General features: G+C 47.8%; 1 protein-coding gene across 1 annotated transcript in view; it reads right to left on the bottom strand.

The window, feature by feature from the left end:
- NCOR2 (nuclear receptor corepressor 2) overlaps positions 1-24,737 on the bottom strand; it is a 443,860-nt gene that overhangs the window by 182,814 nt on the left and 236,309 nt on the right. The window contains exon 6 of the mRNA XM_038762437.1: positions 24,589-24,702. Within this exon, the coding sequence (XP_038618365.1) occupies positions 24,589-24,702 (114 nt within the window). The remainder of the gene's footprint in view (positions 1-24,588; positions 24,703-24,737) is intronic.

The raw sequence follows: 24,737 nt of genomic DNA on the forward strand, positions 1-24,737 counted from the left end.
GCATCACCATCCCAAGCACCAGCACGGCCTAGTGGAAAGAGTATGGTCCTGGGAGACCTGGGTTCTAATCCTACCTCTGCCATGGCCCTGTGACCATGGGCAAGTCACTTAACTTCCCTGGGCCTCAGTTCTGTAAAATGGACATTAAATCCTAATCATTCATTCATTCAATCGTATTTATTGAGCACTTACTGGGTGCTGAGCACTGTACTAAGCGCTTGGGAAGTACAAATTGGCAACATAATCCCTCCTACTTAGCCTGTGAGTCCCATGAGGGACAGAGACTGTGTCCAGCCTGACTAGCATATTTACCCCAGCATTTAGAACAGTGCTTGGCACATAGTAAGTACTTAATAAGTACCACAATTATTAATTATTATCACCTGTGCACTCAGATCTGGATCCCTTAAGCACTTGATTTTCACACTACCTTCAGCCCCACTGCACTTATGCACATATCCTTACATTCTACTATTTCCCGGTTCATTAATTTCATTGTCTGTCTCCCCCAGTAGATAAGATCTTTGATGACAGAGATCATGTTTACCGCCTCTATTGTACTATACCTTCCCAAACCCTGAGTACAGTGCTCTGCATGTAGTAAGTGCTCAATAAATACCATTGGCTGACTGAATGATTACATTATAATTCCTCATATGGTTAATGTGGTGATGTTATGCTTTGAATTACTTTTACAAAGATTAAACAATAGTTTAGTGAGGCGTAGTAATTACCGAGATATTTGTCAGGTGTTTACTATGTGCCAAGCACGATACTAAGCGCAGGGGTAGATACAAGACAATCAGGCCACACACAGTCCCTCTCCCACATGGGACTCACACCTAAGTGGGAGGAATAACAATATTGAATCCCCATTTTACAGATGAGCACACTGAGACAGAGAGAAGTGAAGAAGTTAAGCTCAATGAAGCCATACATAGCACATAAAGGAACTTCATTTTTTCCCAGAGGTTTTGGGACATATCTCAATTTATTATGTGCCAGTCTATAATTGTGGTATTTGTCATGTGCCCAGCACTGTACTAAGTGCTGGAGTAGAGACAAGATAAGCAGGTTGGACACAGTCCCTGTCCCACAGGGGGCTCACACTATGGGAAAATGTGTCCCATGACTCAGCCATTCAAGGAATCCATTACAGTTTTTTTATGGTACTTGTTAAGTGCTTACGATGTGCCAAGCACTGTCCTAAGCACTGGGGTAGATACACGGTAATCAGGATGTCCCATGTGGGGCTCACTGTCTTAATCCCCATTTGACAGATGAGGTAACTGAGGTACAGAGAAGTAAAGTGGCTTGCCCAAGGTCACACAGAAGACAAGTGGCAGAACTGGGATTAGAACCCATGACCTTCTGACACCGAGGCCCATGCTCTATCCACTACACCATTCGGGGATTCTCTGAGGGGTTCAGCCTTGTTCTACCCAAATTGTTTCTCCCCCAACTCAACAACATGGCCCACCGGCCCCTTCCTAGACCAACAGCAGCACGTGTGGGGTGAGGTATGCAGGGAAAAGAAATCCAGCTAAAAGGGATGAGCATCTGAAGGAGGGTTGTTCCTTCCAGGGCCAGCACTACCTTCATACTAGGTCTTCCCAGGAAACTATAGGTGCCATTAGCAAACCACCCACGTGGCAGGTGGCAGGCAGGAGAAAGATTCCTGCAAACACACATCTGTCTGGGCTGCTGGAGAGAGGCTTCTACACACCCACACCCTTCCCCTTACTCCTTCAAAGGCTAGAGGACCCTCCTCCCACATCACCACGACCACCACCCCAGACACAGAGGGTGAGGAAGAAACAGCTGCCTCGGGAGCAGACACTTTGTAAAAAAACGTACTGACGCGGCAGTACTGCTTGGCCTAATCAGTGGTGTTCAATTACTCGGACACTGAAGCCATCCAGTGGCTACTTTCTGAATTATCAGCCACAACCTAGGGGCTGTGATGCTGATCGCTGCACAAGACAACCTTAAGCTGCCTTTTGTCACAACTACAGGGTTGAAGGTCAGGCCCAACTAAGCCTCAAAATTTCCAGGCTCTAAAGAAATGAAGCCATCCTTGCAGATAGTACAGAATTCTTATCAGCCCATCACATCTGTTTTTTTCAATCTACGGGCTTCCCTGAGGCAGGCTACATAGTGAGAATACTCTATTGCATCTTCATGATGTCGGCAGCTAATCCACCACAGAGGGTCCTAGCACTAGGAGACCAGTGTAGAGGAGAAACGGGAAATTAGGTGTGAAGGGTTTGAACTCTTCAGCCTCTAGTTATTGGTCATACAGTTGGTGGCCTGGGGGCAGATGGGGGAGATGATCTCTGGCATGGCAGGAGAGCTCTCCTGACACAGGTTCTCCTTGGACCTCCCAACCCCGCAGCATGGTCCTCTTCTCTCCCTGCTGGAACCAAGGCATGCCCCCTTGATGAAGGAGGAACTTTCCTTTTCGAAAAAAACTCAGCCCTCCCCTACTGACTGAAAACGTTAGGTCGGAGACATGTGATTTTCTCCCATACGGGCAAGGACAACCAACTGCATTCCCAGTTTCCAGAGTCTCTGTCCCGTTCTCTGTAATGGCAGGGATCTGTGGGAATTCTCTATCTTGTCCTGAGACTGGATGAAGACATTTCCGGGCAAGGGACTCCAGGAACAAGATTATAAAGACCCTCTGCCTCCTCAAACTGCACACCCCTTGGGGATTTCTGAGCTGGGGGTGGGAGGCAGAGGGGCCAGTCTCTCTCTCTATCTATCCATCTCTCCCTCTCTCCCATTAACAAAACACAAAGTGCAATCTCCCAGAGGTTCTTACTCCATTCTAAAGCCTCTCATTTTTTCTTCAGTCAGAAGGGCCACTGGATGCACTATGTGGATTTGACTGGTCCATACCCACATCTCTACTGTTAATGACACATGTCCCAGCCTATGAGAGCTATAAACAGGGCCACCCTGGGGGCTGGAAATACGGCGAGGCCTTATATGGTGCTGCTTAAATCACCCTGGATTAGCACAATTTTACAAAGCACTGGGGAAAATGGTATGGGCTAGTTTTCCCCATAAAGTGCTTGGACACAGCAGGAGAGTTCTATAGCAGGAGCAATACCTGTCCAGCTCTACTATTTCGAGTGCCCTGAGAAGGGGAAAAGCCATGAGGTGAGAGGTGACGGGATGGAACTCTTCCCGTATTTGCTTTCCCTTCTGTGTTGCTTATGCACTTAAATCTGTACCCCTTTAGCACTTTAATTGTCACCCCATCCCCGAGTACTATCAAATCTATTTATCGACAAATCTATCTGTTCTTGATTTTAATGCCTGTCTCCCCCTCTAGACTGTAAGCTCCTTGTGAGCAGGGATCGTGTCTACTTACCTCTATTATATTGTGCTCTCTCAAGTGCTTAGTACAGGGCTCTGCAAATAGTAAGTGCTCAATAAATACCACTGATTGACTGACTGAACAGCATCCGATCCCTAGAGCATGGGAACCAGGGAGCATTAAGTTGCCCCTACCCAAAAGGGGGGAAAAAGTAATGGTAGGAGGTTTAATGGTAGGAGGTTACTGCATGCAGTCAACTCTTCCCCCACACCTTTGCTCTTCTCCCAACGCATGCTCCACTCCTCTAATGTCAATTTGCACAACCCTTGCCTCCACCCTCCGCTCTGTCTTGGCCGACCTCTTGCTCTCACCTTCCCTCCTTCCCGGAACTTCATCCCTGCCTTCCCTGCCTCTTCATAACTGCCAAACCACCCGCCTTCCCACCGTCAAAGCCCTTCTGAAATTATTCCTCTTCCAGGAGGCCTTCCCTAATTCATCTCTTCTCTTCCCACACCTACTACTTTTTTATAGCATTTATTAAGCGGTTACTATGTGCAAAGCACTGTTCTTCTTAAACACATCTATGTTGCCTACACACAAGTCCTCATGTCGTTACCATTTGGTATTTACCCCATTCCCCTGACACTCACAACACATATGCAGATTTTAATAATTATAATAATAATAGTATTTGTTAAGTGCTTACTATGTGCAAAGCACTGTTCTAAGCACTAGGGGATACAAGGTGATCAGGTTGTCCCACGTGGGGCTCACAATCTTAATCCCCATTTTACAGATGAGGTAACTGAGGCCCAGAGAAGTTAAGTGACTTGCCCAAAGTCACACAGCTGACATTTTAAACTCTGTTGCTTCCCCTACTTGTAATTTTTTTTGGGTTCTGTCTCCCCTGCTATATAAAAATTTCCTCCAAGGCAGGGATCATTTCTACTAACCTTATTTTACTATTCCAAATGCTTAGTACAGTGCTCTTGCACAGAGTATGTAGTCAATAAATACTACTGATTGATCGGTTGATTTTTTTTTTGTGGTATTTGTTTACTATTTGCCAGGCACTGTTCTAAGTGCTGGGGTAGACACAAGCCAATCAGGTTGGACACAGTCCCTGTTCCAAATGAGGCTCACAATCTTAATCCCCATTTAACGGATGAGGTAACTGATGCACAGAGAAGTGAAATGACTTGCCCAAGGTCACAAGGCAGACAAGTGGAGGAGCCGAGATTAAAACCGAGGCCCTTTTTATTCCCAGGCCCGTGCTCTATCCAATAGGCCAGGCTGCTTCTCAGTATCATGTCAGTGGCTTCAGAACTTTGAGAATTCTAATAATAATGCCTGAAGAAGTATGGGCAACAGTGTATATTTCTAATATCAATAAGAAGTAGTTTAGGCTAAAAAAAAAAACTTCACTTAAGATCCAACAAAAACAAAAGCATATCTCTGACAACAGACAGAACAGAATTTTAAAAAATTGATTGTTAGGAGAGCGCAGGTTCTAATATGACCTATGAGGGAAACTGTTCTACATTTGTAGGGTGAAGAAATGGGAAAGGGAAACCCCCTTGATGGAAACCACTTCCAGCCTATAATCAGCTATACCTCAGGCAAAATATCTTTCTACTTTATTTGTCTCCAACAGGATATGACCAGCCAAGGACAGGGAGGCCCCAGGGACTAAATCAATCAATCAGTGATATTTACTGAGTGCTTACTGTGTGCACAGCACTGTACTAAGTGCTTGGGAAAGCACACTAGAACAGAGTTGGTAGGGGTGATACTTGCCTACAAGGGGTTTACAGTCTACAGGAGAAGACAGACATTAAAATAGATTATGGACAAGGGAAATAATAGAATATAAGAATATTTACATAAGTACTGAGGGGCTAGGGTGAGTATCGAAGTGCTTTAGGGGAACAAATCCCTATACACTACATGCCCCCACACCCCACAGCCCCACAGCACTTGTGTACATATCCATAATTTACTGATTTATATTAATGCTCATCTACGCCTCTAGACCGTAAGCTCATTGTAGGCAGGGAATGAGTCTGTAATATTGTTCTATTGTACTCTCCCAACTGCTTAGTAAAGTGTTCTGCCCACAGTAAGCACTCAATAAATATGATTGATTGATTGATTGCACAATTGACCCAAAGAAGAGGGTGCATAAGGGAAATAAACGACTGTCTGGGAAGGCCTTTTGGAGGGGATGTGACTTTACGAGGGTTTTGAAATTAGGGAGAGTGCTGGATTGTCAGATATGAAGCGGGAGGGAATTCCAGGACTGAAGGAGAACGTGGGCAATGGGTTGGTGGCGGGAAAGACGAGATTGAGGTACAGTGAGTAGGTAAAGGCTAAAGATAGAAGCTCTGGGGATGGATTCTATGGAGGGGGTGGGGGTGTGCCCTGTGAGAGCCTGGAATCCCAGTCTGAATCCTAGGGTAACCCTACAAAGTGCTTTCATGACAGGATACCCCACAGTTTGCTTTAGATGGACCAGGAATGCGTCTGTTTATTGTTATATTGTACACTTCAAGTGCTTGGTATAGTGCTCTGCACACAGTAAGCACTCAATAAATTCAATTGAGTGAATGAAGACTAGACTGTGAGCCCGTTATTGGGTAGAGACCGTCTCTATATGGTTGCCAACTTGTACTTCCCAAGCACTTAGTACAGTGCTCTGCACACAGTAAGTGCTCAATAAATACGATTGATTGAATGCGTGAATGAATGAATGAATGAAAAGGTATCGGTCCTGCACTGCCTCAGATGGGGTTGTCAGAGAAGCTGCTAGCTGCCAGGGGGCCACAAGGAAGGAAACACATATCTGGGTCAGGTTTCTAATGAAAAGAAATTTTACCAAAGATGATGAAGAATGCCCTGGCACCATACAAAGGAGAGAGGAGGAACTGAGCCCTTTGGTAATGTCATCATCCCTTCCCGTCCTTCTGAGACTTACTGTGTTTGTGTTGCTATAAACTAATTTTAAATCACCTGCTTTCCTTGTCCCCGGGGCCTCTTACCTCTCCACATGCCCACTGACTGGCTCAGAAAGTGTTTCCCACACAACTACCCGACAACAAAATGCAGCTTCTTATGGATTAAGGCAAGGTGTTGGCTTCACAGCACGTGGCCATTGCAACAGTGCCTCCCGTAAAAGCCCCATGGGGGCAGAGTACACAGCCTTGCAAAGAGCTCCTCGCTCAGCTCACTCACCCGTAGAAGTATAAACTTTTGAGGAGGGAATAGACTTTGGGCTTCTGTGTTACTGTAGTACTGTAGTAGTTTTCCAAGGGCTAAGTACAGAGCACTGAACTCAATGGGTGCTCGATACCACTGCCACCATCACCGACAACATAGCTCCTAAAAGAGGAATACTAATTTATATTGGATGATATAGGCTTTAATAATAATAATAATACTAATGATGGCATTTATTAAGCGCTTACTATGTGCAAAACACTGTTCTAAGCGCTTGGGAGGTTACAAGGTGATCACGTTGTCCCACAGGGAGCTCACAGTCTCAACCCCCATTTTACAGTTGAGGTAACTGAGGCACAGAGACGTTAAGTGACTTGCCCAAAGTCACACAGCTGACAGTTGGCAGAGATGGGATTTGAACCCATGACCACTGGCTCCAAAGCCCGTGCTGTTTCCACTGGGCCACGCTGCTTCCAAGCCCCCTAAGCCCCCTTCTAGACTGTAAGCTCGCTCTGGGCAAGAACCATGTCTACCAACTCTGTTATATTGTACTCTGCCAGGCCTTTAGTACAGTGTTCTACAGTTAGTAAAGCACTCAGTGAATACAATTAATTTATTGATTGATTTTAAAAAATGCTAATTTCATTAATTTGGCTCACCAGTGTTCCCTGGCATTTTTGGTATGGTATTTGTTAAGTGCTTACTATGTGCCAGGCACTGTACTAAGCAGTAGGGTGTATATCAATCAATCAATCAATCGTATTTATTGAGCGCTTACTATGTGCAGAGCACTGTACTAAGCGCTTGGGAAGTACAAATTGGCAACACATAGAGACAGTCCCTACCCAACAGTGGGCTCACAGTCTAAAAGGGGGAGACAGAGAACAGAACCAAACATACCAACAAAATAAAATAAATAGGATAGAAATCCTGTGTATACAAGTTAATCTGGTTGGACACAGGCCCTGACCAACATAACACTCACAGTCTTAATCCCCATTTTACAGATGAAGGAACTGAGGCACAAAGAAGTGAAATGATTTGCCTAAGGTCACACAGCAGTCAAGTGGTGGAAGCACGATCACAACTCAGGTCCTCTGACTCCTAGGCCCAAGCTCTTTTCACTAGGCCGTGCTGCTTTTCTTTGGGGTAAGGCTGAGAGACATTCAGCGCCCCTTCACCGAGTCTCCCTTCACCCCATTCCACCCACCCCCCTGCACAAAAAAATAGAATTGATTTCAACTTATTGGATGAATAGCTTGACCTCCTTGAGGGTGGCACAGGTGAATCTTGCTTCCATTATATTTTCCCACTGGCTGGCACTTGGAAGTAGGCAGTAAGGAAATACCACTGATGGATTGACTCTCCCTCAGGACCCTTGCCTGACGCTCCACAAGCTCTGGCTCTGCCTGCTAGAGGGACCCCAGAGTCCCTACAAGCTGTGGCTTTGTAGGATCTATGGCCACCAGCCTTAGAAACACTCCCAGTTGTGATCAAACGGAAGGGCAGAGCGTGGGAGCTTCTTGGGAGATGGGGATGGATGGCTTCGGTAGCCTATGTCAGGGACCGAAAACGACACTGGCCTAAAATGAAGCCAGAAGCTAGAATCCACACAGGCAGAAATGTGGCTGTTGGGAAGCAAGCCAGGAATAGAAAGACTCCGCCAATAACTCCAGGAGGAAGAAGGAGGGAATTCCACAGGATTAAGCAGATTGAGGCTCTTGACATGTGGGAAACTATAAAACCTTGAAATAAATGCGTTCGGTGACCATGAAATCCCCGTGGGGTCGATGAAATGAGGCTGGACCTAGACCTTGGTGAAATTTCCATTTGTACTCTCTGCCCGCCAAGAAAGAATGTTGGATTTATGGAAAAGATACTTTAGCGAATGCATTCCGGTCAGACTTTGGGGTTGATTGCTGCTTCAATCTTATCTGGTTTTTGACAGTTTCTAATCTGTTCAGCTAAACTTGGAAAAAGGCAGGCTAGATGACTAAGCCAAATGAATTCCTCATGTTTGTCACCAAAATAACCAGTAAGACACCCTCTGTCTCCACCAATCAGTGGTATTGATCGAGTGCTTATTATGTTAAGGGCACTGTACTAAACTCTTGGAAGAGTACAATAGAGTTGGTAAAAATGATCCCTGCCCACAAGGAGCTGAAGTCCAATCATAATAATAATAATAACGATGATGATAATAATAAAAGTCTTAGTAGGCATTTACTAGGCACAAAGCATTGTATCAAATTCTGGGGTAGATACGAGATAATCATATCAGACACAGGGCTTACAGTCTGAGAAGGAAGGGGAACAGGTACTTCACTCCCATTTACAGATGAAGAAAACTGTACACAGAGAGTTTAAGTACAATGCCTAAGATTCCACAGGAGGCAAGTGCTGGTGCTGGAATAAGAACTCAGTTTTCCTAACTTCCAGTACTGTGCTTTTTCCACTGGGCCCTTTCATAAGCCCCACTATCCAATGAGCCAGGAAACTGTGGAAATTACAGAGGAAAAAAAGAAAAGTGGGGGAAACAATCCACATTTCAGTTCTTTGCCAATTCCATTTCCTTTTTTTGCCTCTCTGGCCACAGGGATCAAAAGCAGGGTTTCTGGGAGGCTGGCTGCTGGTTCTGAGATTGTGGTAAAAAGGACTCTGGCCTGAGGGTCAGGCTTCTTCCTGGACAATCCCAGTCACTCACTCATGTGCCCGATGTGCTCCCCCCCTCTATGGCTTCTCTGCTATTCCAGCCATTGCACAAATAGTGACTCAATCCTACGGCTTCTGATGAACCCTAAATGTCCTAGAGAGAGTACACACAAATACACACTCCACACATATCCCTTTTCCAATACCTGCTCCCTGAAATGTTTTGCAGTTTTACACTGACCTGGAAAACAACACCCTACACCCCACCCCTAGGACCTAGAAAACCAATCAATCAATCGTATTTATTGAGCGCTTACTGTGTGCAGAGCACTGTACTAAGCGCTTGGGAAGTACAAGTTGGCAACACGTAGAGACAGTCCCTACTCAACAGTGGGCTCACAGTCTAAAAGTGGGCTCACAGTCTAAAACCAAGGTGGCAGAGGCTGTTTACAAAAATATCCTGGTTAGCAGCCAACCCCTCATTCTCCTCAAAGCACTGCATCCATCAAGGGTATTTTACCGTCTCTATATGTTGCCAACTTGTACTTCCCAAGTGCTTAGTACAGTGCTCTGCACACAGTAAGCACTCAATAAATACGACTGATTGAATGAATGAATGAATGAATAAAGAGTGCATCTTCTGTATGCAGAGGACCATGCTCAGCCTTAGGCAGAAGGCAGCAGAAGCAAGTCCTGGGCTCTGCCCTTGAGGAGCTGGGCCCTGCACTCTGGTGGATCTGGGGGAAATTAGGGTTGCGATGGGCTTGGTTATCTGGCAAACGGCCAGTTTCCCACGTGGAGCTCTGGGGCACCAAAATGGCCCCCATAGATGGGGAGTTAGGGGGGCACGATGGTAAAGCGGTGGGCCTACAGCCCAATCAACATCGGAGTGAGAGTCACTTCCTCAGAGCTGACCCCGAGAGCGCACTGGGAAGGAGACAGGGTCTGCCCATCCAGGGCTGGGGGTCCCACGGGCACAGCGGATCTAGATGCTCCCTTCCCAGCCCCTCCCCCACTCAGATGGCTTGATCCAAAGCTGCTGCTCTTCCCCTCCTTCCTGCCCCCCTTTCTCTTTTCTCTCGTCAAAAAACCAGAAGGGGAGATGAGGAAACGCAGAGTTATTTTGAGAAAGCGGATCTGAAATTAGCGGGAGGCGTTTTCCTGGAACCGGTCCAGCCATTCCCCAAACGCTCCCGTCGCAGCTGAGCCAGGCCCGGGATTATTTATAGCTTTAGAGCGGGGACCGCACACTTGCCTGAGAATGCAGACTCTTCCATTCAGGCTCTGCTGAGGCCCAGCCTGATCGGGGGCCCCAGGGACCTTCAAGGGGACACGGCGGGAGGGAAGGAGGAAGGGAGGGAGGGAGGGATGAAAGGAAGGAAAGAGGAGTGGAAGGGAGGGAGAGGAAGGGTGAGAGGAGGGATATAACACAACACCTAATCAATGGCAATGTGGAATCACCCAGAGTGGCCCGTCATTGTGGGGCCCTGGGCTGAAGGCCAGGGTGTCAAGGAACGAGGTGGGGTTTTACATTCTGGGCTCTGCGAGCTGACCCCCAGACTGTTCCACCTTCTAGACTGTGAGCCCACTGTTGGGTAGGGACTCTCTATATGTTGCCGACTTGTACTTCCCAGGTGCTTAGTACAGTGCTCTGCACACAGTAAGCGCTCAATGAATACGATTGATCAATTGATTGATTGATTCTCCATGGAGAAAGCCAAAAGGAGGGTCTTTTTCAAGGTGTTCGAGCCAAATACGTGACCTGCTTGAAGCTGGAAAGCCCCCATCTGGAAGACCTGCATTTCTGCATACTGCTAGCCAGGCAGCTATCTCCCGGAATTCTGGCCAGATTGTGCAGCATTCCAGGTGGGGAAAGGACAACGAGGAGAGCTCTCTTCCTCCCTTCAAGGCCCTACTGAGAGCTCACCTCTTCCAGGAGGCCTTCCCAGACTGAGCCCCTTCCTTCCTCTCCCCCTCATCCCCCTCTCCATCCCCCCCATCTCACCTCCTTCCCTTCCCCACAGCACCTGTATATATGTATATATGTCTGTACATATTTATTACTCTATTTATTTATTTTACTTGTACATATCTATTCTATTTATTTTATTTTGTTAGTATGTTTGGTTTTGTTCTCTGTCTCCCCCTTTTAGACTGTGAGCCCACTGTTGGGTAGGGAATGTCTCTATATGTTGCCAGCTTGTACTTCCCAAGCGCTTAGTACAGTGCTCTGCACACAGTAAGCGCTCAATAAATACGATTGATTGATTGATTGATTCTCCCTCCTCCCCCATATTGGGGCCCAGCCTCCACCAGGGGGCGCTATCTCCCCAGGACCCATCAGAGATGGAATCCAATAATAATAATAATAATGGCATTTATTAAGCGCTTACTATGTGCAAAGCACTGTTCTAAGCGCTAGGGAGGTTACAAGGTGATCAGGTTGTCCCACAGGGGGCTCACAGTCTTAATCCCCATTTTACAGATGAGGAAACTGAGGCCCAGAGAAGTTAAGTGACTTGCCCAAAGTCACACAGCTGACAATCGGCAGAGCTGGGATTCGAACCCACGACCACTGACTCCAAAGCCCGGGCTCTTTCCACTGAGCTATGCTGCTTCTCTAAGGGAGCCAGCCCCCCGCATCCTTAAAGCCCATGCCTCTAGAGGAGTATGGGGACCAGAGGTAAGAGGGTTGATTCTGGAGGAGTGGAGATGCCTGCTGCAGAAAAGTCCTCTGGGCATCCCAGACTGAGCCCCTTCCTTCCTCTCCCCCTCGTCCCCCTCTCCATCCCCCGCATCTTACCTCCTTCCCTTCCCCACAGCACCTGTATATATGTATATATGTTTGTACATATTTATTACTCTATTTATTTATTTATTTTACTTGTACCTATCTATTCTATTTATTTTATTTTGTTAATATGTTTGGTTTTGTTCTCTGTCTCCCCCTTCTAGACTGTGAGCCCACTGTTGGGTAGGGACTGTCTCTATGTTGCCAGCTTGTACTTCAAGCGCTTAGTACAGTGCTCTGCACACAGTAAGCGCTCAATAAATATGATTGATTGATTGATTGATTGATCCCACCCCATCCTCCTGTCCTGCACTGCTGCAACACAGATGCAGCTGCTCTGAAGGTCACTGGGCTGGCAGACAGGCACCCACCCACACAATAATAACCATGGTAACTATGGTATTTGTTAAGCACAGACTGTGAGTCAGGCACTGTTCTAAATGCTGGGGTCCCTGTCCCACATGGGGCTCACAGTCTTAATCCCCATTTGGAGAAGAAGCGTGGCTCAGCGGAAAGAGCACGGGCTTTGTAGTCAGTGGTCAGGGGTTCAAATCCTGGCTCCGCCAACTGTCAGCTGTGTGACTTCTCTGTGCCTCAGTTCCCTCATCAGTAAAATGGGGATTAAGCCTGTGAGGCCCCCATGGGACAACCTGATCACCTTGTAACCTCCCCACGCTTAAAACAGTGCTTTGCACATAGTAAGCGCGTAACAAATACCATCATTATTCATTATTATTATTATTTTACAGATGAGGTAACTGAGGCACAGAGAAGCTATGTGACTTGCCCAAGGTCAAACAGCAGCAAATGGCAGAGCCAGGATTAGAACACAGGTCCTCTGATGCCTAGGACCATGCTCTACTAGACTGGACTAGCAGCTTCTTCCTCAAATTTGCTGGTCAACCACAGGGAATACTCATCCAATCACATTTACTGAGCGCTTTTGGGTAGGGACCGTCTCTATATGTTGCCAACTTGTACTTCCCAAGCGCTCAGTACAGTGCTCTGCACACAGTAAGCGCTCAATAAATACGATTAAATGAATGAATGAGTGAATGAATACTGTGTGCAGAGCACTGTACCGAGTGCTTGGGAAGTACAATTCAGCACCAATTGTATTGTACTATTCCAAGTGCTTAGCACAGTGCTCCAAACACAGTAAGTGCTCAATAAATACAACTGGCTGACTGATCAAGCATATTTATTGAGCACTTACTGCGTGCAGCATACTGTACTAAGCACTTGAGAGAATACCATAAAACAGAATTGGTAGACAGTTTCCTTCCCCAAAACGAGCTAACAGTCTAGAGGGGTCCAACTTTCTCTCTTTTTTAATGGTATTCGTTAAGTGCTTACTATTCATTCATTCATTCATTCAATCATCATCATCAATCGTATTTATTGAGCGCTTACTGTGTGCAGAGCACTGTACTAAGCGCTTGGGAAGTACAAGTTGGCAACATATAGAGACAGTCCCTGCCCACTTGTATTTATTGAGCGCTTACTGTGTGCAGAGCACCGTACTAAGCGCTTAACTTACTATGTGCCAGGTATTGTACTAAGTGCTGAAGTAGGTACAAGACAGTCAGGTTGGACACACAGGGCTCGCAGACTTAATCGCCATTTTACAGATTAGGTGAACTGAGGCACAGAGAAGTGATTTGCCAAAGGTCACAACGCAGACAAATGTTAGAGCTGGGATTAGAACCCAGGTCCTCTGATGCCCAGGCCTATGTTCTTTCCCCTAAGCTCTGCTGCTTCTCTCCTGCGACTGGAGGCCCGTTTGCAATGCCGTCATGTCCCCTCTGCCCAATTTCATTTTACTGCCAACACTCCCTGTTCCCAGAAGAACGCTGAGTAACAGAGTGCATGACCCCAGAGCTCTTACCCCTGCAAAACGACAGGCAGAACTGTATGCGTATCAACTAACCTCTCCTTCACCTTTGAATGTACCACCGCTTTTCTACGTAATTCAGGACACTCAACCGCTGAACCCAAAGCCTCCGTGCTAAAACCCTGCAACCTCCAAGGGGTTTACTCAGGTAACCACGGCGTGAAATCTCCACTGGGGCTGGGGATTAATCAGTGTTAATTTCCCTTCCCTCTGCCCACCTCGAGACCACCTCTCTGCTCAGCGGCAGCCGCTCCAGGAGGAGAATGACTGGTGAAGTTCAATTCAGCACATTTTACCGCCTGCTCCCCGCGCTGGGGTGTGTCCGGAGGAGATGCCGCAGGCCCTGGCAGGTCTGAGGGCTGAAAGGGTAGCTGGGTCTTCCTCTGCTACTGCTGTCGGCACCTGATTGAGAGCTCTGCACCCCAGGGACATACAATTCACGCTGAGGGCTTGGCCAAGAGGCCGTTCACTGATGATCTGTGGATTTCAATTATCCAGGCCAGTCCCAGCCCCAAGAGCCTGGATAATTGAAAGTTGAATGTATTATTAACTAATGATCGGGGTGAAAGGACTGCCAGCTAGAGCTATGAAAATTGGTGGCGATGGGGGGGGAAGCTGAGTTGGGAAGGGGCCAGTCTCTGAAGCTGGGGCGCTACTTCTTGAAGCTCCTCAAAGAAGAGCAGAAAACTACATTCTGCCTAGTTGAATTTGGGTCAGGGGGAGGGGAATGGGGGTCCTGGAGGGAGACAGCAGAGGTATTTTCTTTCTGTGCATTTACTCACATTCCCCCCAAAATGCACTCTTTGAGAAGTATGGCCCCCAAAATAATAATAATAATGATGGTATTTGTTAAGCACTATGTGCCAAGCACTGTTTTAAGCACTGGAATTCATTTCCCTTTCAATCTGGGGTGGAAACTGGGGTTTCAGGGGCTCTAGGTCTCACAGTTTGGGTTTTGCCTATTTTATGTGACTCCTAAATTTCCTCCTGCAGAACCCAAAGTTCGCCAAGCACTCACAGTACCCCAAGTAATATATTACTTGGGCAATAATAATCACTGCAGTAAACTTTCAGTGCAGCTCTAAGCACTGGAGGTACACAGTAATCAGGTTGGGCACAGTCCCTGTTCCACTTGGGGCTCTCAGTCCAAAGATTAGATCTTGAACCCCCTTTTTCAGGTGAGGAAACTGAGGCACAGAGAAGTTACATGACTTGCCCGTGGTCATAGAGCAGGCAAGTGACAGAGCCAGGATTAGAAGCCAGATCTTGTGATTTCCAGGCCCGTGTTCTTTCTACTTCGCCACATGGGAAATAGATCGGAGACCAGCATGAGCAATTTGGACTCTAACGTGGGACTGGGTTTGGTCAGACCCAAGGCTGATACATCCCTTGGGTCCCTCTGGGGTTGGTCAGGGGGACATATCAGGCTCTGACCAGGAAATGTCAATGTGTCCTGGGCAGAAGCTGGGAACCAGTAAGGTTAAAAGCCCAGCCACGCTTGTGGCTTACAAATCTTTTTTGTTTTTTTAATGACAGTTGTGAAGTGCTTAACATGTGCCAGGCACTGTGCTAAGTGCTGGGGTAGATACAAGCTAATCAGTCAAGTCACAATGCCGGGGATAGAACCTAAACGCCCAGGCCTGTGTTTGTTCCATTAGGCTTTTCATTTGGCGTGTAGCGCATCTTGGGGGTTGAAAATGTTCTGCTTTTTAAAGGTAATTGGTCCTGAGCCTGCCCCTTCAGGAAGCCCCGAGCCAGGCTCATTAAAGAGAGCAGGGAGCCGGAGTTGGCTTGGAGACAGGACAGACATTTACAGGTCCTGCCGACTTCTGAAAGTAGTTGCAGGAGTGACCGCAGCATCGGGGGTTGCCTCTGTGTGCATTTCCACCGGGCCCTTCGCTGCTGCACCTGGACGCGGGAATGCATGAGGTACCTCATGACCAAAAAGAGAGGGCCCGGGGAGGGGAGCAGGAAGCTGGGAGAAGAAGGTTCGCAGGGAGAAGAACCCTCTTCGGCCCAAAGCTCAACCCCTGCAGTCCAACAGAGAAAGCTCAGAATCCCAGCTAAGGGAGATGGAAAATTGGCATTTTAAATTTAAATAAAGCTATCAAGGATAATGACGATAATGAGTGATAATTCCAGGGACCTCGGTTCTCCAGGCGGCTGCAGTATTTACCGACAGAAGATGATGCCCTTTCAGAGACGTGAGCGTGGAGACAGAGCACAGATTAAAATTTAATCGTATTGATTCCTCCAGACAGTCCCTAGAGCTAAACGGGCATGGTTGCTTCCTTCCACGGGCTGCACAGCTCTCCCGCTGGGCTCACCAACCCTTCCCAGCCTTGGCTTAAAGGGCAGCCAACATTGCCAGGGTAGCCCCCAGATGGGACCACAAATCCAAGACCCCGACACCTGGGTATCACCTCTCCTGCCACCAAGGCTGGGCACAGAGGGTCCAGACACGATTGTAGCTTCCTCCCCCAGCCCTTCTCTCCTCCTGTGCCTGAAACCACAATCTCCAAGCGTGACAACGAGGGACAGTAAAGCCCAGCTTGTCTTGTTCATGGGAACCAGCTCAGGAGACACTTCAGAGGGTTTTCCTGATTAATCCCTCATCTCCCCGCCACCATCCTTTCTGCCACTCCAGCCCCTTCGCATTATCTCAGCACTCACCCAACACCTGTCCCCAGAAGCTCTTCCACAAATATCAGATAGATCTTTCATCTTCTAGCCTTGTTATCTGTCCCATCGGCCACCCTCTACACCACCCAATCACTTAAGTACATGCCCTATAAACCCTATTATTCCCTCAGCTATAATTTATATAAATGTCAGTCTCCCCTCTAGACTGTAGGCTCCTTGAGATTGGGGCCTGTTTCTTCTACCTAACTAGGGCATATCTTAAGCTAAATCCTAGGAGAGATATAAGGCTATCAGTTGGCCACAGCCCCTAGGCCATACAGAGCTCAAAGTCTCAAAGCTCAAAATCGCCATTTTATAGATGAGGAAACTGGGGTACAGAGAGGTTAAGTGACTTGGTCACGGTTACAGAGCAGGTCAGTAGCAGAGCTGGGACACGAACTCTGATCTCCAAATTCCTGAGTCCCACGCTCTTTCCACTACGTCACAAGTGAAGCGCTCAATAAATACTATTGATGACAAAGATGGAGTCTCACCAACTCTGCCTTTTTTTTTCTTATGGGATTTGTTAAACACTTACTATATGCCAGGTGCTGTATTAAGTGCTGGGAAAACTACAAGCTAATCATATTGGACACAGTCCCTGTCCCACGTAGGGCTCACAGTCTTATAACTCATTTTACAGATAGGCAACTGAGGCACAAAGAAGTTTTAGTAACTTGACCAAGGTCACCCAGAATATGAGGGATGGAGCCCGAATTAGAACCCAGGTCCTTCTCACTCCCAAGCCTCTGCTCTATCCACTAGGCCACGGTGCTTCTCTATTTACTGAGTGATTATTTACTGAATGCCTACTGTGTAGACAGTACTGTACTAAATGCTTGGCAGACCACAATACAGCAGAGTTGGTAGATATCATCCCTGCCCATAAGGAGCATACAGAAGTCAGGGGGAGACAGACGTTAAAATAAATTACAGATGGGGGAAATGGCAGTGCAAAGCTGTGTAAATAAGTGCAGTGGGGTGAATCTCAAGTCCTTAAAGGGTACGGACCCAAATGCATAAGTGGCAGAGAGGAGGAGGTGGGTAGAGGAAACGAGAGCTTAGTCAGGGAAGGCCTCTTGGAGGAGATCTGCTTTTAGAAGCTTTGAAAATGGAGAGAGGGGTGGTCTGTGAGATATGAAGGGGAAGGAAGGAGATTCAAACTAAAGGGAGGATGCAGGCAAGGGGTTGGTTGTGAGATAGATGAGATCAAGGAATAGAGAATAGGTTGACATTGGAAGAGCTAGGTATACTGATTGGGTTGTAGTAGGAGATCAGTGAGGTGAGTTCATTCATTCATTCATTCAATCGTACTTATTGGGCACTTACTGTGTGCAGAGCACTGTACTAAGCACTTGGAAAGTACAATTCGGCAACAAATTGAGACAATCCCTGCCCAACAACGGGTTCATAGTCTGGAATGATAGAGGTGACTGAGTGTCTTAAAGAGTTTCTGTTTGACGCAGAAGTGGATGCAGAAGGCAACTACTAGATGCTTTTGAGCAGTGTAGGGACAAGGACTGACCTTTTTTTGTTTTTTCACTTTTTTCTGAAAAGTGATCCATGTAGCAGAGTGAAGTATGGACTGGACTGGGGAGAGGCAGGTGGTGGAGAGGTCAGTGAGGAGGCTGATGCAGAAGTCAAGGTGGGATAAGATAAGTTTTTGGATCACCATGGTAGTAATTTGAATGGAGAGGAAAGGGCAGATTATGGAGATGTTGTGAAGGTAGAATCAATCAATGGTATTTATTGAGCGCATAATGTGTACAGAGCACTGTACTAGGCGCTTGGGAGAGTACAATACAAAGGAGTTGGAAGACACATTCCTAGCCTACAGTGAGCTTACAGTCTAGAGGAGGAAACTGACAATACAAATAAATAAATTGTAGATATGTACACAGTTGCTATGGGTGTGAGGGTGGGGTGAACATTAAGGGCTGAAAGGGTACAAATCCAAGTACACAGGCAATGCAGAAGGGAGAGAGTTGGGGACAAGAGGGTATAATTGGGGAAGGCCTCTCGGAGATGTAGTTTTAGTAAGGTTTTGAAGGTGGGGAGAGTGATGGTCTGCCTTTTATGGAAGGGGAGGGAGTTCCAGATTCATTCATTCATTAATCCAATCGTATTTTCTGAGCACTTACTGTGTGCAGAGCACTGTACTAAGCGCTTGGGAAGTACAAGTTGGCAACATATAGAGACAGTCCCTACCCAACAGCGGGCTCACAGTCTAGAAGGGGGAGACAGACAACAAAACTAAACATATCAACAAAATAAAATAGAATAGTAAATATGTACAAGTAAAATAGAGTAATAAATCTGTACAAACATATATACAGGTGCTGTGGGGAGGGGAAGGAGGTAGGGTGGGGGGATGGGGAGGGGGAGAGGAAAAAGGGGGCTCAGTGTGGGAAGGCCTCCTGGAGGAGGTGAGCTCTCAGTAGGGCTTTGAAGGGAGGAAGAGGGCTAGCTTGGCGGATGTGCAAAAGGAGGACATTCCAGGCCAGGGGGAGGACGTGGGCCGGGGGTCGACGGCGGGACAGGAGAGAACGAGGCACAGTGAGGAGGTTAGCAGCAGAGGAGTGGAGGGTGCGGGCTGGGCTGTAGAAGGACAGAAGGGAGGTGAAGTAGGAGGGGGCAAGGTGATGGAGAGTATTGAAGCCGAGAGTGAGGAGTTTTTGCCTGATGCGTAGATTGACTGGTAGCCACTGGAGATTTTCGAACCAGCAGGGTACTGGTTTGGATGGAGAGGAAAGGGCGGATCTTGGTGATGTTACAGAGGTGAGACCGGCAGGTTCTGGTGACGGATTGGATGTGAGGGGTGAACGAGAGAGCAGAGTCGAGGATGACAACAAGGTTGCAGGCTTGTGAGACGGGAAGGATGGTAGTGCCGTCAACAGTGATGGGAAAGTCAGGGAGAGGGCAGGGCTGGGAGGGAAGATAAGCAGCTCAGTCTTGGACATGTTGAGTTTTAGATGGCAGGCAAACATCCAGATGGAGATGTCTTGAAGGCAGGAGGAGACGCGAGCATGAAGGAAGGGAGAGAGAGCGGGGCAGAGACGTAGATTTGGGTGTCATCAGCGTAGAGATGACAGTTGAAGCCGTGGGAGCAAATGTGTTCACCAAGGGAGTGAGTGTAGATAGAGAACAGAAGGGGACCAAAAACTGACCCTTGAGGAACCCCTACAGTAAGGGGATGGGTGGGGGAGGAAGAGCCTGCAAAAGAGAATGAGAATGAATGGCCAGAGAGATAAGAGGAGAACAAGGAGAGGACTGAGTCTGTGAAGCCAAGGTCTGTGAAGATCAGATGGGGGATGTGGGAATGGGCTCAGTGGCCTGATAGATGAGATAAGGCCACAGTGAGCAAGCTGCTGTTAGGGGAGGAAGTGTGTAGGCTGTGTTACAGCAGGAAATGATCAAGGTAAGGTAAGAGAGAACAAGCTGATTGAGTTCTTTAAAGCCAAGGGGAAGGAGTTTCTGTTTGATACAGAGGTGGATGGGCAACCATTGGAGGTCCTTGAGGAGTGGGGAGGCATGGACTGAATTTTTTTTAGAAAAATGATCCGGGCAACATAGTGAAGTATGGATTGGAGTGAGGAGGGGCAGAAAGCAGAGAGGTACGCGAGGAGGCCGATGCAGCAGTCAAGGCAGAATATGGTAAGTGCTTGGAACAGCATAGTAGCAGTTCAGATACAGGAAATGTTGTGAATGTAGAACTAACAGGATTTGTGAGATTTAATACGTGGGTAGAATGAAAGAGATGAACTGAGAATAATGCCAAGGTTATGGGCTTGAGAGACAGAGAGCAAGGTAGCATTCTCTACTGTGATGGGTTATGGGGAGGATAGGTTATGGGTAGGAAGATGAGGAGTTCTGTACCCCAGCACTTAGCACAGGGCTTGGCATGCAGTAAGCGCTTAACAAATACCATTGTGCAGAGGTAGCACTTGGAAGTCTGGTGATGAAAAAGAGCAGGTAAGTGCCCATGCAATAGAGGACAAATTGGGGATGGAATGGGGGCAGGTGGGAGTCACTTTGCAGGTGAACATTCAACCCTCATTCCCCTCACCTCCTGCTTCCAGCCACTTAAGGTTATGGTTTTCTGTGAGCTTCAAGATCTGCCTGGCTGTTTGGGAAACATTAAACCTATCCCGGGAGCAGCACTGAAATCTGAGAGCCAACTGGGCCAGGGCGCTGTTAAGAATAATGATGCTGATGATGGTATTTGTTAAGTGCACTATGTGCCAGGCACTGTACTAAGCGCTGGGATAGATACAAGTAAATCGGGTTGGACACTGTCCCTGTCCCACATGGGGCTCACAGTCTCAATCCCCATTTTACGGATGAGGGAACTGAGGGCCAGAGAAGTGAAGTCACTTGCCCAAGGTCACACAGCTGACAAGTAGCAGAGCCGGGATTAGAACTCATGACCTTAGGCCTCCAAGGCCCATGCTCTATCCAATATGCCACACTGCTTCTCTTCTTCTTTTGCTGATGAAAAGACTCCTTAACACAAAAACATTCCCGGCAACAAAATTCCCCAGCAGGTTTGCGCAGAAAGCAGGCAGTTAAGGGGGCTTCATGCAAGGATGACAGAAGATGTTACAGCCGATGTCTCCTTCACACACTAATGCAGCCCAGGAGGGAAAGGGGGAGGGGGGGTGGGGGGATGTTGAGGACAGAGGGAGGAAGAGGGGGAGAAATGCGCCTTCTGAATAAGCACCATCTACACAGGGCCCTCCAGAGAGACCCAAGGTCACTTGCAGAGATTAATTAGCACAAGGGCTAATTTTCCTCTTGTTCCAGCATGACATGCAGGATTTCCAGCTGTTCATCCAACTCTGCCAGTGGCCCGCAAGCAGTTGGCCACGGTGGATTTCTCTGGGGTTGGTGGGAAGGGAGAAGGCCCTGGGGGCCAGTGGCGGGGGAAGAAGGCGAATGGGCATGGGACGCAGCAGTGTAATCCAAGCCCATGTGGGTGGACCCCCAGTTCAATCAATCAATCAATCAATCCTATTTATTGAGCACTTACTGTGTGCAGAGCACTATACTAAGCGCTTGGGAAGTACAAGTTGACACCTGTGTCAAGATCAGTCTTGCAGATCCCAGCCCCTGCACCCACAGCCAGGCTTGGTGTAGCAGCTGTGGTCACCTTAAAGAGTGAAGTTACCCCTTAATGATCCCAGGGCTGTCTGAAAACACAGGGGGCTTCTGGGCTAAGAGCAGCAGCCCAGCAGACCAGGGACCTCTCCAGGGAAGAGTTCACAGCCCACCCTGTCCATCCCACCTGGTGTTACTATTATTATTAATAATAATTATTATTATTATTATAACAGTAATAATAGTGACATTTATTAAACATTTACTATGTGCCAGGCACTGCTCTAAGTACTGGGGTAGATACAAAATAATCAGGTTGGACACAATCCCAGCCCCACATAGGGCTCACAGTCTTAATCCCCATTTTACAGATGTTAGCCTTTAACTGGGGTCTAATCTACAACTTTCCTAAGGCAGTTCAAACCCTCTTTTTTAAGGTTTTTGTTAAGGGCTTACTATGCGCCGCGCACTGTACTAAGCACTGGGATAGATACAAGCTCATCAAGTTGGACACAGTCCCTGTTCCAAGGGGGCTCACAAGTCTTAATCCCCATTTTACAGATGAGGTAACTGAGGCCCAGAGAAGTGAAGTGACTTGCTCAAGGTCACAAAGCAGACATGTGACAGGGCAGTGATTAGAACCCAAATCCTTCTGACCCAAATCCTCTATCCACTAGGCAACAATGCTCTTTCTCTTCCGGGAGTTTTCCTGGGAATAATAGCACACTGTCCATCCTGAGACCTGGCAGCCCTGTTCTCTAGGTGAACCGGAGGAGATGGAAGGCAGAGCTGCCACTGTACCAGCTCTAAGGCCAGCTGCAGGCGCCCAGAGGCCATCCTGTGTTTGCAGGGAACACTGGGACAACTAAGGGGTGCCCTCACCCCTTCAGAGGGACCAGGGCAATCACCTCAGCTGCTCAGGTGGAAGCTTTTTCCTCAAACCAGGAATGAGCTTCTATATCTCAGGATACCCACCCATTCCACTTCCTTTCACCGGGTGCTCTCCTGAGCTCCCTCTGGTCCCTCTGCCTTCTTGATATCAAGGTTCAGAGTCCTGGGCGAGGTGACCCAGGCAGAAGAAACACTGGCTTGGAGGTGACCGGGGGAGGACAGTGGGGAGAACACAGTGGATAGAGCCTGGGCTTGGATCAGAAGGACCTGGGTTCTAATCCCACCTCTGCCACATGTCTGCGGTGTGACAATGGGCAAATCACTTAACTTCTCTGGGCCTCAGTTACCTCATCTGTCAAATGGGGATTAAGAGTGTACGCCTCATGTGGGACAGGGACTGTGTCCAGCCTGATTAATTTGTATCTACCTCGGTGCTTAGAACAGTGCTTGGCCCACAGTGAGTGCTTAACAAGTACTATTATTATTATTATGATTACTACTAAATGACAGAACTGGCCCCACCCTGGTCTTGCCAACAAGGGTCTCCATCCAGTAAGGCAGAGCCTGATGCTCCTCCCCAATAAGGTGAGTGTTATGAAACCCCCTTCTCCCCTTCCCTGCCACCACCACATGTCTTGTTATGGGAAGGAAACGCATCAGCTAATTCTGTTGTACTCTCCCAAACCATTAGTGCAGTACTCGGCACATAGTATGAGCTCAATAAATACAGCCTGATTGATTCACAGCTTAGCTCTGTTCAAGAGCCACTCACTCTCATCTGCTGTCTCCATTCAGGGCTAATCTGGCATCCCACTGTGGCTTTTGAAGAGGAAGCTGTCACTCTGGATATTTGTGTATTCATAGGAGATAGGCAGGGAGGGACACTCGTTGAATACACTTTGTCACTCCCAGAGGGATTCTCTAAGATGACTCCAGCATAACTGCTGGCTCCCAAAACACCAACCAGAAGTGGGGTGAATGGGCAGGTCCCTCAAACCATGGACACCCTGAAGAGCACAGTTCAGCCCAAGCTCCCGACCAAAGGCAGGAAGGCCCCCCCCAGCGTGGGACCCCCAGCCCTGCAACCCATGTGTCCCCCTGCCAAAAATACTGGCAGAGAAGCACGGCAGAGGCGGTCAAGGAGGGAGGAAATACACAGGACTGATTGACGTGCTTCCTATCCGGCTCAAACATTTTCCAAAAATGGTCCATTTTCTCCCATCTGCTTCTCACCACGCTAGCCCCAGTGGCCACCTGAAGCTGCCTGCTCCCCCCAAGCCTCACTTCCAAGGCGCCAGGATCGATCAAAAATCGGGCTTAGAGAATGGTCCACCACAAAACCTCCAAACCGGACTGCACTTCAATGGGAGGATCCTTCGAGAATCCCAAACACCCGAGTCCAGCCCAGGAAGGGCTTAAACAGTGGCAGCCGCCTGAGGCTTTCAACTTTGAGAACATTGAGAAGGTCACTGCCTTGGCTGAGGCACTGCTTTCTGTGAGGAGCCTGAAATCCTTATGCCCCTTTTGAGTTTATGACCAGCCTTACCTCATATTTTTCTACAACGTGCCAGTCGCTAACCCCTGTCCCTGTTTATTCTACAAATACGCATGTTTTAGGGGACCATGTATTTTTTCCAGTGCTTAGTAGAGTGTTTTGCCCATAGTAAGCATTTAATATTATTACTACTACTACTGAACATGGAAAAGAAATGAGGATGTGGGCATGAGAACTCTTCAGGCTCTATTTGCAGTGAATTCTGGAGGGAGCCATGGTTACCGGACCTGTTCCATTTCCACCCCTGGATCTAACCATCCTCACCAAGGGGGCAAAAAGGTGCTGAGTGCCTAACTTCTGGCCTGCTGAGATTTTGCCTGCCTGCTTTTCCCAGCAAGCCTGCTCTCTAATCGGCACAGGGAGGAAGAAAAAGAAGAGGAGGTGGAAGAGGAGGAAGAGGAAACACCAGCCACTAGTCATATTTCACCTAGAGTTGGCGGCGGGGGCGGGGGAATGGGGATTCCAGCAAGTCCCTTAGTGCTCACCCGGTTCTCGTCATAGATGATCTGCACCAAGCTCCGATGCTTGGACTCGATCGGTGGTGGGGACACCGGCTTCTCGGGCTCTGGGGGCTTAGCAGCTTCTTCTTCCAGCTGTTGCTGTTGCAGGTGAAAAAGAAGAGTAAACAGTGAAT

The sequence above is a fragment of the Tachyglossus aculeatus genome, chromosome 21 (assembly GCF_015852505.1).
Source record: "Tachyglossus aculeatus isolate mTacAcu1 chromosome 21, mTacAcu1.pri, whole genome shotgun sequence".
Taxonomy (NCBI): Eukaryota; Metazoa; Chordata; class Mammalia; order Monotremata; family Tachyglossidae; genus Tachyglossus; species Tachyglossus aculeatus.